Genomic DNA, 12907 nt, shown 5'->3' with positions numbered 1-12907 from the left:
CCTAACCTGGGATGATGTTGTTGTTGAAGACCCATGTGGTCCTGGGTGGCGGGATGCCACTGACCCCGCAGGTCAGGAGGAGGCGTTCCCCCTTGTTGAGGGCCACGTCTCCCAGCAGCTCAGTGAAGACGGGGTGGGTGTGAACCGACAGGGCGACCGTCCGACTGTCCTGCCCGACTGCATTAGTGGCCACACAGGTGTAACTGCCTGCATCGTCGGGCTGGCGTAGAGGGGAGATGGAGACACTTTCACAACTCAATTGAACTTCCAAGCAATCTACAGACATTGACATATAGAAAGATAATTTGTTGTATTTTTGTTCCCCTCACCTGAACAATGTCTATAACCAGCTCTCCGGAGGGAAGGACAGTGTACTCCCCTGTGCTTTCACTGAGGGGAGTGCCATCCTTCTCCCAGGACAGGCCGGGCTGAGGGACCCCCTCCGCCACACACACCAGCTGGGCCTGGCTGTTCTCCACCACTGCGACCTCTGGCTCTCCATCCCGAATCGAGGGAGGGACTGCAAAAGTAAGTCATTATGGATTTAATAAACTATACAGTCGCAGAGGATATTGGTGGCTTCTAATGGCCCCGTGCACTTACTCTGTACTGTGAGGCTCATCTCGAGGCTGACGGTTCCCGCCGCGTTGGCAGCAGTGCAGGTGTATCGTCCGGTGTCACGGGGCTGGATGAAGGCGATCTGCAGGGAGCCGGAACTGAGAACCCGCTGGCGAAGAGATTCGATCAGCGGCTGCCCGTCTTTGTGCCACGTGACCGAGGGAGGAGGGGAGCCGCCGGCCTGGCACTGCAGCGTCACAGAGGAGTCCACAGGTGCCAGGTACTTCCGAGTCTCTGCGCTGATCGCGGGAGGCACTGCGGCACATAAACATCACATGGAGTCTAATACGCTGCATTATTAGCAAAGAGAAGGAATCAGCATCAGTTTAAGACTCAAACTAAATTATTTGAAGGACCACATCCAAATAAAACATTTTGCTTTTAAAAAGCAGTCTGGAAATGTTGCGTGTAAATCTGCATAAAATACAGTATCTAGGGATCTAGACAATACGTCTGTCAACATATAATGATGTAATGCTATAAAATTCAATACAAAATATAAAATAAAGACATTGCGTAACCATGAATTGCATGGCTACTGTGTTAAAATCCGATTATAAGATGTTGTTATTTGTTATTTTTGCCCAACCGCTGCAGACAACCACATAGTGCAACGAGATATGTTAATCTGATTATCGCTGTGTGTGACCTACCTTGTACTTTGAGTTTGGTCTTTCCCAGTGCAGTGCCAGCCGGGTTTTGAGCCACACATATGTATGTACCAGAGTCCGAAACAGAGGCCTTGGAGATCTGCAGACTTCCATTAGGCAGCACAGTGAAACTACCACCTAGCATAAAGTAAAAAGACAAGATGTTATGACTGACTGCTTACAGTCTCATCATTGACACACACACACACACACACATACACGGAGGATGATTTACAGTACCTGTCGTGGGTATGTTGATGCCCTCCTTCTGCCAGGAGATGGTTGGCCTGGGTGAGCCTGTGGCCCAGCAGGGCAGAGTGATGGGGTTATTGAGGATAACATCCAAGGTTGGCGGGTGCGACTGGATCACCGGGAGCTCTGAGGAGACAGACAGGACAAAAATATAAATAACTTAAAGTAGATTTATACGTGTGGAAAATCCTTCGTGAAGATGTTCAGTGTTGGGGAAAATATAGATAATTATCCTTTCCCCGCATGAGCATGCAGGATCTGGAGTGATGACGTCTAGAACATACTGTGATATACTTGATCAATGTCATTAGCTGGCAAAGTGCCAGTTCCAGCTATTTTGTTCCAAGATCTGGGAAGACGTTTCGACATGTCACCACAGCTCCATTGGGAATTAACGCAGGAACCTTGCCGACAAATGACTGTTTTCTTAACGTCCTCCATTGCCAAGTCTAAGGAGCCATATACAATATGAGTCTGACCAAAAGGTTTTTTCTGTAAAAGGAACATACAGTACATCTAAACGACCCCCCCCAAAAAAACAAGACGGTTAAAACAGTCCAAACCAGAGAATAGAATGAGAATAGAATGTTTGACGAACCAGAGAATCGTCAAACACAGCAGAACCTCAGTGTAAAAAAGCTATTTCTCCAGATGTTCTTACCCTGCACCATGAGCTGTACATGGCGTTGGGTCGAGCCTGCAGCATTCTTTGCCGTGCATGAGTAACGTCCAGCATGACTGAGCTCTGCCGAGGTGATCTCTACAGGACCTGGGAACAGATTAACACAGACCCGGTCAACATCCTTCTGAAAGACACTGTCATAGAGGCGTCCAATTAATGACATTTACCACTTTCCTCACCTGACCTGATATTGTTCGCACAACTCACCTGTGGGCAGGATAGTGTATCCATGTCCCTCTTTGGGCAGCTTCATGCCGTCTTTGCTCCAGTGGATTGTGGGCTCGGGGACACCAGATGCAGTACAGGCGATGACCACCGGGGACAGTCTGGTCACAGTTAACTCTGTTGGTTCATCTGCTATAGATGGTGGCACTACGGGAAGATAAAAACATGTCCAAGGGTTTAAGGCAGGTCTAAAAACGAGGACATTAAGTAGTTGAAGAAGGCTGTATTTCTCACCGTGGACAGTGAGGTTGATGGATCTGGAGTGTTCCCCCGCCTCATTTGAGACCACACACTCATACACTGCTGTGTCCTCCACTGTGGGCGCTATAACTACCAAGGAACCTGATGATAGCAATCTGGAAACAATGACACAGAGTTGAAGTTAGTATTTTGGATATAGTTGCACTATTAAGTCCGAGCTCTAAGCGCTCAAACATTAAGAGATTAATTTGGTCTATGCTGAATAATTATAAAATTTAAGATTTCTTTCTGTGAAGCCTTGAGCTGAGTTTTTGAAGATCTTAAATTAGGAAACGGAGAGGGAGAAAACCTGGATCAACCTGTACATATTCTGGTTCTGGTCAGTATTCATGGCACGACCATTTTTCGTCCAACTGACGGTGGGTTTGGGTATGCCGGTGGCCTCACACGACAGGGTGGTCTGAACGTTGACTGTCACCGTGACATTGGTGCGTCCGTCCGCGATGGAAGGGGGCACTGAAAAATGAGAAGCAGGGATCACAGGATCACTCGATGACGTTACTGTATTTGTGGGTGATGGGAGACACATTTTAAAAAGCACACGTTTGCCACCCACCATACACCTGCAGATCCACTCTCTTGCGCTGCGTCCCAGCCTGATTCGTTGCCATACACAGGTAGCGGCCTGTGTCTGTCACCTGAGCAGAGTGGATGTGCAATGACCCATCCTCTGCAAACGTGTACCTGCGCACATGTTCATACAAAACCAGAAATAGATATTTGAGATCCTTAGAATAATCAATTCATCATCTTTGTTAACAGAATTGGACATTTGTCTTTTACCTGGGGTTGTTTCCTGACAATATTGCACCATGTTTCCTCCAGGTTACACGCGGCGGTGGGACTCCACTTACGACACACTCAAGCACTGTCGACTTGTTGATGTGTACCGACACAGTCTGGGAGCCGTCCTTGATAGTTGGGGCGACTGAGGAAACAGGTGACAGGTTGACAATTGGCCACAGATTGACCCATAGATCGGTACAGTAGTTGTAGAAAAAGAAGCTGTAGCTGTACCATTGACAGCCAGGTTAAACTGTCGCGTGGTCTTGCCAGCGACGTTACTCGCCACACAGGTGTACTGAGCTCTGTCGCCGAGCTCAGCCATGTTGATCTGTAAGTAGCGGCCACCCGACAGAATGCGCACTCGAGCAGAGGCCTACACGAGAATAAAAAAAAAGATATTAAGTGAATAACCTTGAGTCAAGACATGTATTTTACAGAGATGTTTCATGTTGTGATTTCTGACCTGCAGCGGTTGGCCATCTTTGAGCCAGGTCAGAGTTGGAGGCGGAACAGCATCAGATTTGCATTCCAGAGTCACCTGTCTGTTCTGCAGCACTGACGTGTTCTGAGGTGTGCTCTCCCCCGCGATGTTCGGGGGGACTGACACAGAAAAACAAAGAAAAGGTCCAATCTCATTCTCATAAAGATCTTATTTTCACCATTTACTGAAAAAGCATAACACATTATTCGATATGGATTCAATTAACTACGTATCTTCCTCTTTCTCTACAAATAATTTATGTAAATGAGCTTTAATGAAGTGATTGTTTTCAAAATGTAATGTGTATATGTATGTTACCCACCATGCACTCGAACCTGGAACTCCTTGTCATCATCTCCTGCCGGACTGTTGGCTAAGCAGCTGTATCTGCCTGTGTCCTCCAGCTGAGTGTTAAAAAAGCGTGAGAAAATGGAAAAAAGACACAGAAATTGCTTATTTTGCCATATGTCCTGTCGTGTAAGGTTCATATGTTTTACGGAAAAGTGATTGAATTAACAGTGAAAGTATGAAAAGTGGGAATTTCCGCTGCAACAATCTTTAGTCACCGACCTGCGCGGAGGCCACACGCAGAAGTTCTCCTCCCCGGAGGAGGCGCACACTGTCGGTCTGCGGGAGCGGGCGACCGTCCTTCAGCCAGGTCAGAGAGGGCGTGGGGATACCTGAGGCCTCACACTGAAGCTCCAGTACATTGTTGACCACCACAGATACCTCTGTCGGTATGCCCGAGCCCTTGATGCGTGGAGGGTCTGAACATGACAATGATATTTTAAAAGACGATAACAACATGAAAATGTATGCAATAAAGGAGAGACGTTAGTAGCATTAGTCATGTGTATGACTTTTCTGCTCTTTATACTCACCCAGCACCTTCAGGTTGAAGTGGCGGCTTGCTTGACCAGCAGTGTTGTTCGCCACACAGCTGTAGCGTCCTGTGTCGTTGACCTGGGCCTGAGTGATCTGTACAGTGGTGTTCAGGTTGAGCAATCGGAGGTGACGGTCAGGAGCTAGAGTCATGCCGTCTTTGATCCAGGACACAGTGGGGGGCGGGGTCCCATCGGCAATACACAGCAGAGAGGCCGAATTCCCCCTGACTACGGTTACGTCCTCTGTGCTCCCTGCTCCATCCAGACCAGGAGGAACTGAGGACAGGAATAAAATATACGGTTAGTTGTCATTCATTGCTGAGCAGAAGGACGGTGTTTGGTGATATTATTCTTCATACTCACCATACACCTGTAGGCTATAATGTCTGTTGTCCACTCCTGCCCTGTTTGATGCAACGCAGGTATAGGTGCCACCGTCAGACACCTGGGTCCGTGTAATCCTGACAGATACAAAATGGTACAATCTGTAAGAATCCAAAAACACTAAAACACTCACTAAACACTATATAAATACCATTTATTGTCTATTTGTGTGCCAATCTCTGAAGGTAATATTTTGCACAATGCAAGAACCTTGTCCTTTTTTTTTTTTAGTTTTTTTTTACACTTTGTAATGCACCCTACTATGATAATAATTTTTTTAGGTAGAATGAAAAACCAAACTTATTCAAAAGTAAGAAAAATACTAGCCCTTTAAGCAGATAATTAATTTATAAAAACACAACTGCACAAGTTTAGGTTTTCTAGGTTTTTACAGCCAAAGACATACAAGCATCTTAGTTTTACCATTACAATGCAAATTATTACATACAAATGTCGGAATCCCCATTCCCCACTCATTAGAAACACAAGAAGTTGTCCTGAACGCAGCACCATGTGTTAGAACCTCTTCCCGTGCCCTGTCCACTGACCTACCGGAGCACCTGTCCAGCAGAGAGGAGACGAATGTGGGAGGAGACCGGCAGCGGGAGGCCGTTTCTCAGCCAGTTGAGCTGAGGGGGAGGAGAGCCTGTGGCGACGCACTCAATGTTGACAGAACTGTCCAGAACCGTGGTCAACCCCTCAACTGTCCCACTGTTGCCGTCTATCACAGGAGGCACTGAAAGAGCAAACCGAGGGTAGAGTCAGCGACAGAAATGTGAACTCTTTATCAAGTTATTAAGGAGAGTATTACATAGGGCAGACTTTGCATTGTGCATTACATGTAATATGTATATATACATTTTTTTCAAACTCACCATACACATTTAGATTGAATATCCTGTCCTCCTCCCCAGCAGTGTTGCTGGCCACACAGGTGTACTTGCCACTGTCGGAGGAGTGAGCTCCGATCACAGTGAGTGTGCTGCCATCTGGACTGATCCTGAACCAAATGACGTTATCATTATTATTCTAACATCACTTATCACGTATCCCTAATTACGTCTTTTTGTTAATCTTTTTCTGGTGGAAGGCTTAGATGTACCTGAGGTCTTTGTTCCCTCCCTTGTTGATGACTTCCCCATCCTTCAACCACTGGACGGTTGGAGTCGGGGTCCCCTGGACTCGACAAACCAGCTGGATGCTTTCATTCAGCAGAACTCCCATCTCACTGGGCAGCTCTGATCCAGAGATACTGGGAGGGACTAAGAGAGAATTGCTGGTATTAGCGGGAGTTGGACGGATGGAAGTAACATATAAATTGGACATGGTAACAGTGATTTAACAACTGTGGGTTGAGTCTCAAACAATGTGCTCGTACCTTGTATAGTGAGATGGTAGCTCTTGCGTGCGTTGCCCTCCACATTGGAGGCCAAACACGAGTACGTGCCACTGTCCGAAAGCTGTGACCGTGCAATCTGAAGCTTGCTGCCGCCTGAGAAGATGTGCATCTCCAGAGACTCTGAGTTCTCTAAAGAAACATGAAGTAGGCATGTTTGATAGTTATGAAATTACAATGACAAAGCTACTGTATCTAGTTATATTACAGACGAATCTTGAATCTCCTTTCCCAGAAGGACGATCAGGAGATCAAAACAGTTTTATGTGGTTTGTGTGATTGATTAAAAACCCTCAATAATGCAGGCATACCTATGGGTCGTCCATTCTTCAGCCACGTGAGGCTGGGAGGAGGGATGCCAGTAGCATCACAGGAAAAGGTGACCGGGTTGCTGATGGTTTCCACCACAGTCTCCTCTGCTGGGCCATCGATACTTGGAGGTACTGAAGACAGAGAGATGGATTCCGCTTGAATATTCTCTTAAGATGTGTATTTAAATGTGTGTTTTATTAATTTTTTGGAGAAGTGAAAAGATCGATATCTTAAATGGGCTACCATAAATATTTAAGTGGAAGTTCTTGTCCACCTGGCCGGCAACATTGGTGGCCTTGCAAACATATTGGCCTGTATCAGACACCTGAGGAACACAGGAGACATACAAGGCAGATGTACACATAAAACATAACAAAAAAAGCAATAAACAATATAGACTAACATATCATCAACCAGTGTAAGCTTTTGCCTGCACTTAATGGATAGAATGATTGAAAACAAGGAGCAGACAAGATGGTATCCATCCGTGTCTCACCTCAGAGCCCTTGATCTCAAGCATCTGCCCTTCTGCCAGGATGCGCAGGTTGGCTGATTCTGTCACCGCCCTGCCGTTCTTGTACCAGGTGATGGTGGGAGGAGGAACTGCGTTGGACTCGCACTCCAAGGTCACCGATTTCCCAACGAGCACATTCACCACCACGGGAGAGTCCCCACTACTGTCACGGATGCTGGGAGGAACTGCAAGGCCGAGGAGAGAGTGAAAACATTCACTGTTAGTAAATGAAGTAAAACTAGAAGCCGAAGTCTTGTAGAGCGCACGGTGTAGAGCAGTGTGGATGTATACTGACCAAAAACAGTGAGATAGATGTGTTTGTAAGCCTCTCCTGCTGCGTTCATGGCCACACAGCTGTACTTTCCTGCATCAGATACTTTTGCTTTCAGAATCTGTAGCGTACGACCACCTGAAGGCACAAACGGACACACAAATGCATAAAGTATCAACTGTATTTAGAGGTTTGTACTGGATATTCTGTTAATTATTTCACTGCTAAATGTTTATCGTTTCAAATGTGACCCTGCGCGTGTAGATTATTCAAAAGTTGTAGTACCTGGCATGATGAGTGCATTGGTGTTGCCCTGGATGGGGCCCCTGTCGTTTAGCCAACTAAGGGTTGGAGGTGGGAAACCAGTGGCTTCACAGGTGAGAGATAGAAAGTTGTTCACCACCACTGTCACGTTCTCAGGACTCAGGCCAATCATGGTGGGAGGCACTGAAAGGGAAAAAAGAATAGCAAACGCCAGTTTTACAGACATCCTTCCTGAGTGCAGAAAAAAAAGACAGGAGACTTTATTTTATTTGTCAGGTAGTCTACGGAAACAGAAAGAAAGAAAAAAGAAATACAAAAAAAAATATTTTATCGTTCAATTTAATCAATCTTTCAAAAAAGTAACAAAGTAAGGTAACGTCCATGTTACCCACCATGAACATAGAGATTAAAGGACTTTTCTGCACTTCCAGCCACGTTGTCAGCCACACACACATAACGCCCTGTGTCAGATACCTGAGCAGTTGAAACCTGAAAGATGCAGAATACTGAGTAAGAACACAAATCTACTGTACAAAGTATGCATCTTAGAGGTTAAACATCACTTTAGGACCCTGGCAAATAGATGCAATCAGCCACTCATATTACCATAAAGTTGCTGCTTCCTGATTCAGTATCATTTCTATCCTTAAAGTTAGTTATATTTTTTGCAGCATCAAGTACCACTAGTTTCTGTGTGATGACTAAACCCTGCTGATTTTTTATAGACACTGGCTATACTAATCTGAAATGTCATTTGAATGCACAAACATCTTATTGACTTATGTTTCCTGGTTGTTACCTGAAGTGTTCTCCCATTGGACAAGATTCTATGCTGACCATCAGAGCTGATTGGCTGGTTGTCCTTCAACCAGGTGATCTTGGGGGAGGGGTTTCCATCCACGTGACACTCCATTTGAGTTGTTTTGTTGACCAGGACTGTGACCTCGTCAGGCAAGTCGCTGTCTGCTCCCCGGATGGACGGAGGCACTGGTGCAGCATAGAGATGCACAATGAGTTTGATTTAAAAATCCTTTTTTTCCCCCCCCAATTTTGCCGAACTGATCGATAAGTACTCACATAACACTCTGACGTCATACTGAATGGAGTCTTCCCCTGCTTCGTTGACAGCCACACATGTGTATCTGCCTGTATCTTCAGCCTGGGCCCTGGGAATCTGTAACACTCGCCCACCTGACAATAAAACATTAAAATCCTAGAATGAGCACATTCTCTGTCTCTTGATCCCTCTCTGTCTTTCTTTCTGTTTCCTTTGTCTGACTCACCTGGCAGGATCAGAACTTTATCACTGGAGGTCATCAGCTGTCCGTCTCTGTACCAGGTAAGTGTCGGAGGAGGGACAGCATTGGTCTCGCAGTACAGAGAGATGGGATTGTTGAGTATCACATCACGGACATCCCCTCCAAAGCCTGGGGGAGATGTAGTATCTCCAACTCCACCTGGCCTATTGAAATTAGGCGGTACTGAAAAGAAGGACACGAAAGAGAGGAAAAATATTTAAATCCTTCTTTGAGCTTGTTTTCATTCTTTTTGGACATTTTATTTCATAATTTGGTTGGAAACATAATCGAGTGTATTTATCTAAAGGATGTTTATCCACAACTTTTAAATAAATGGCATTCTTTAAAAAAAAATCTGCTAAATTCATTTCAATTTGTAGTTTAAGTATCACAATTACAAAAGCACAAACAAAAAAACACAGGAATTCTCTTTGATCCCATGAAATACACAAAATTGTCTCAGTTAACAGGTTTGCATCAGTCAACCCAGTTCACCTTGTATATTTACATCAAAGTCCTTCTCATCCTCTCCAGCTATGTTGGTGGCTACGCAGGTGTAGCGCCCAGTGTCTGACACCTGGGCGTGCTTGATCTGAACAATACGACCGTTGGCTGTAATGGACACATGGTTGTCCGCCCGCAAGATCTGAGGAGAAGAGAAGAGGCATCGGAGGAGAGAATCAACAGTAATCCTTAGTGGTTATTTTAAATATACCGTTTAAACATTTACTTTTATATCTCCTGTGGTAAATATCATAACAATGAGCAGACTCATTTCAAAAATATAAGAAAGCCTCCATAGTTACAGGAGGCAGAATATCTACCTGTCCGTCCTTGTACCACTGCAGTGCAGGAGTGGGAAAGGCCTCAGCTGCGCACTCCAGGGTCAATGTGCTGTTGACCTTGATCTTGACCTCTTTGGGGGTCAGTCCTTCTCCCGGGATATCATTTTTATTGATCTGTGGGGGAACTGAAATAAAAACATTTAACAATTAAATGAGAAATGAAAAACATTAAATAATTATTAAGGTTAAGTGAAATGTTTTTTTAAGATCATCACTGAAAAGGAGATACAGCAGGTTATGCAGAATTGAGGGTGTGCTTGTTTCCTAATTTTTCAAAGATATGGGATATCCCAACAGACACAGACCGAAAACAGCTAACAACCAAATCATCTCACCATAAACCTTGACCTCATAGTGCTTCAGTGACTCTCCAGCCTCGTTCGTGGCCACGCAGGTATATCTCCCAGCATCCTCTTCTTTAGCATTGAGAATCTGCAGGGTTCGCCCACCTGTTAAAAAGCATGGGCGATGAATGACAACGGCCACACAAACTCTGTTCGTCACGTTCGTGTGCAATGTGTATGTGATCTCGAACCTGGGAGCACTCGGACATTGCGGCTGGACTCGAACAGAGTGCCGTCCTTGAGCCAGGTGACAAGGGCGGGAGGGTAGGACTGGACTTCGCACACAAGAGAGGTGGGGCTGCTCAAAGTCACTGTCACCTCCTCCGCAGAACCATCGCGAGCAAACCCGGCAATTGTGGGAGAAACTGGTAGGAAAAAAGGGTCATGAAAATAAAACCAGTCAAATCAAGAATGTGGCTGTTTTTCCATCTCAGACAGTCAGATTAATTCATGAAACATTCATAAATAGATGAAAGAGTTGTCTTTGTACCAAGGACATTGAGGTTGAAATGCCGGCTGCGATCCCCGGCGCTGTTAGACGCCAGGCAGCTGTACCTGCCAGTGTCTGCAACTTGGGCACCAGAGATTTGGAGGAAACGACCGTGAGACATAACTTGGTGGCGTCTGTCAGGCACCAGCGACTGTCCATCCTTTAGCCATTTGATCTCTGGTACAGGGTTACCTGGGAAATCGTTAAGGAGGGCGGCAATATAAGGTGATCATCTTTAATGTAAGACAACTCTCAGTAGCGGCCTGTGTATATATGGATGGATATTACATCACTCACCTGATGCCTGACAGGTGAGAGTTATGTTGTGTTTCTCCTTGACTTTAGTATCCAACACAGTTCCCTCGTTCACAATGCTCGGTGGAACTGGTGAAAGAAATCAATTCAATTGTTTCCTTTCAATGTTCATCACATCTCTTCGACGAAATGGATGGAAGGATCCAAACATAAATAACTTTCAGATAGAATGATTATTTATCTGTACAGTGACTAAAATCTGAACATTTTGTACACAGCATCCAGCCGTAAGAGTAAAATCCACAATACGTATTCTCTCTTTACCGAGGATGTCGATGTCAAAGTTCTTCCTTTCTTCTCCGGCACTGTTGGACACAATACAGGTGTATCTCCCAGCATCCTCCACTGCAGCATGCATTAGACGCAGGCTTCGTCCTCCTGGGCATCAAACATTAAACATCATTTGTCTACTGTGGTCATGGAATGCGTTCAAAAAGACTACGTTGACAAAATCCCGCCCTCTTGTTCACAAAAGGAAAACATCCCCAGGATGTGTCAACAACAGTTTAAAATTGCTGAAAGTAAATCACCCCTCTGTGAAAACTGGGGTCAGTTAAGAGAAAGAATTTGGACGTTCAGGCTCACAGCTGTTAAAACACTTGCAAACCAGTTTAATGAGATTCAGAAAATGTGTCTGTGTGTGGAAACAGCTTTCATTTCGAGAAAAAAAAGAAGAATCTCCTGAGCAAACTAGTGAGAATTCTGCAGTTTACCCTCCATACAAACATATTCTACATACTGTAACTGATACAGCTCAACACAAACTGACCCCAAACATCATCATCTCTCGAACAGCGTGTTTTGATCAATGCGGTCAGCCCTTTCTGAATAATGGCACCTATTTGGTTTGCAAACAGTCCCCATTATCATAAGCTCCTGATACAAAATGGAGATAAGTCAAAAAACAAATGTAACAACTTGGCAGGGCGCGGTGCTTGTGTTTTTGCACACGCAATTTAAAGTAGTACAGTTGAGTATAACAGTTCAGGGGCCACGGTTTATTTTGGAAGCACCTCATACATCTTGTTAAATATTTAAAAACACAATTTAGAGCAATTGCTCCTGTTTGCCTTCTTTCACAGCGTTTGGCCCCACAAGCAATGATCCCATTACATCTTATTACTGCTGATGTATTGCATCTGCCTGGCAATTGAAACCTAGCCGGGGGCGAAATAGTTCAAGTTACTCCCTTGAAAATTTAGACTATCATTCATATGCTAGGCGGTTTGCTTTCCCCGAGTGTGCTCTTTCATAAACTGAGAAAGAATTTCATCGGTCTTTGAAGAATTCTGAAATAACATGGCGGAGGCCAGGGAAAACACATTTGGAAACCTTTAGAAAAACAGTTTTTTTAAAAGAAACAACTTCTCCACAATATCAGAGAGAAGCCCAAAACGTCCAGAGGGAACTCACCAGAGAGGATGCGCACTGAGCTGGTAACTCTGATTGGCCGGCCATCCTTCAGCCAAGAGATGGCAGGGAGAGGGATGCCAGAGGCCTCGCAGTTCAGGGCGACCGGGTTCTTCACAACAACACTCACATTTTCTGGCAACTGTACCTGGCCAATTATACTTGGTGGGACTGAACAGGAGGAGAGGGAATGAGAGAAGGGGACAAAAACTGTAAGACCTCCAG

General features: G+C 45.1%; 1 protein-coding gene across 2 annotated transcripts in view; it reads right to left on the bottom strand.

The window, feature by feature from the left end:
• The window catches only part of hmcn1 (hemicentin 1), a 74735-nt gene that overhangs the window by 10246 nt on the left and 51582 nt on the right, over positions 1 to 12907 (bottom strand). For both annotated transcript variants that reach the window (XM_035647251.2, XM_047336707.1), the window contains exons 46-83: positions 12686 to 12853; positions 11537 to 11650; positions 11255 to 11341; positions 10958 to 11149; positions 10659 to 10832; positions 10459 to 10572; positions 10103 to 10248; positions 9774 to 9924; positions 9264 to 9461; positions 9058 to 9171; positions 8780 to 8967; positions 8373 to 8469; positions 8002 to 8163; positions 7741 to 7854; positions 7428 to 7630; positions 7175 to 7256; positions 6931 to 7062; positions 6602 to 6751; positions 6326 to 6485; positions 6099 to 6223; positions 5776 to 5959; positions 5203 to 5300; positions 4837 to 5115; positions 4526 to 4722; positions 4278 to 4359; positions 3938 to 4074; positions 3706 to 3847; positions 3472 to 3616; positions 3245 to 3372; positions 2988 to 3144; positions 2662 to 2783; positions 2410 to 2574; positions 2182 to 2289; positions 1509 to 1646; positions 1272 to 1406; positions 604 to 873; positions 330 to 520; positions 7 to 220 (exon numbers count right to left, since the gene is read on the bottom strand). In XM_035647251.2, coding sequence (XP_035503144.2) covers positions 7 to 220; positions 330 to 520; positions 604 to 873; positions 1272 to 1406; positions 1509 to 1646; positions 2182 to 2289; positions 2410 to 2574; positions 2662 to 2783; positions 2988 to 3144; positions 3245 to 3372; positions 3472 to 3616; positions 3706 to 3847; positions 3938 to 4074; positions 4278 to 4359; positions 4526 to 4722; positions 4837 to 5115; positions 5203 to 5300; positions 5776 to 5959; positions 6099 to 6223; positions 6326 to 6485; positions 6602 to 6751; positions 6931 to 7062; positions 7175 to 7256; positions 7428 to 7630; positions 7741 to 7854; positions 8002 to 8163; positions 8373 to 8469; positions 8780 to 8967; positions 9058 to 9171; positions 9264 to 9461; positions 9774 to 9924; positions 10103 to 10248; positions 10459 to 10572; positions 10659 to 10832; positions 10958 to 11149; positions 11255 to 11341; positions 11537 to 11650; positions 12686 to 12853 — 5763 coding nt within the window. The remainder of the gene's footprint in view (positions 1 to 6; positions 221 to 329; positions 521 to 603; positions 874 to 1271; positions 1407 to 1508; positions 1647 to 2181; positions 2290 to 2409; positions 2575 to 2661; positions 2784 to 2987; positions 3145 to 3244; positions 3373 to 3471; positions 3617 to 3705; positions 3848 to 3937; positions 4075 to 4277; positions 4360 to 4525; positions 4723 to 4836; positions 5116 to 5202; positions 5301 to 5775; positions 5960 to 6098; positions 6224 to 6325; positions 6486 to 6601; positions 6752 to 6930; positions 7063 to 7174; positions 7257 to 7427; positions 7631 to 7740; positions 7855 to 8001; positions 8164 to 8372; positions 8470 to 8779; positions 8968 to 9057; positions 9172 to 9263; positions 9462 to 9773; positions 9925 to 10102; positions 10249 to 10458; positions 10573 to 10658; positions 10833 to 10957; positions 11150 to 11254; positions 11342 to 11536; positions 11651 to 12685; positions 12854 to 12907) is intronic.

The sequence above is a fragment of the Scophthalmus maximus genome, chromosome 13 (genome assembly GCF_022379125.1).
Source record: "Scophthalmus maximus strain ysfricsl-2021 chromosome 13, ASM2237912v1, whole genome shotgun sequence".
NCBI lineage: Eukaryota > Metazoa > Chordata > Actinopteri > Pleuronectiformes > Scophthalmidae > Scophthalmus > Scophthalmus maximus.
Note: the sequence above shows the minus strand (reverse complement) of the source record. Positions and strands in the feature narration are given on the sequence as shown.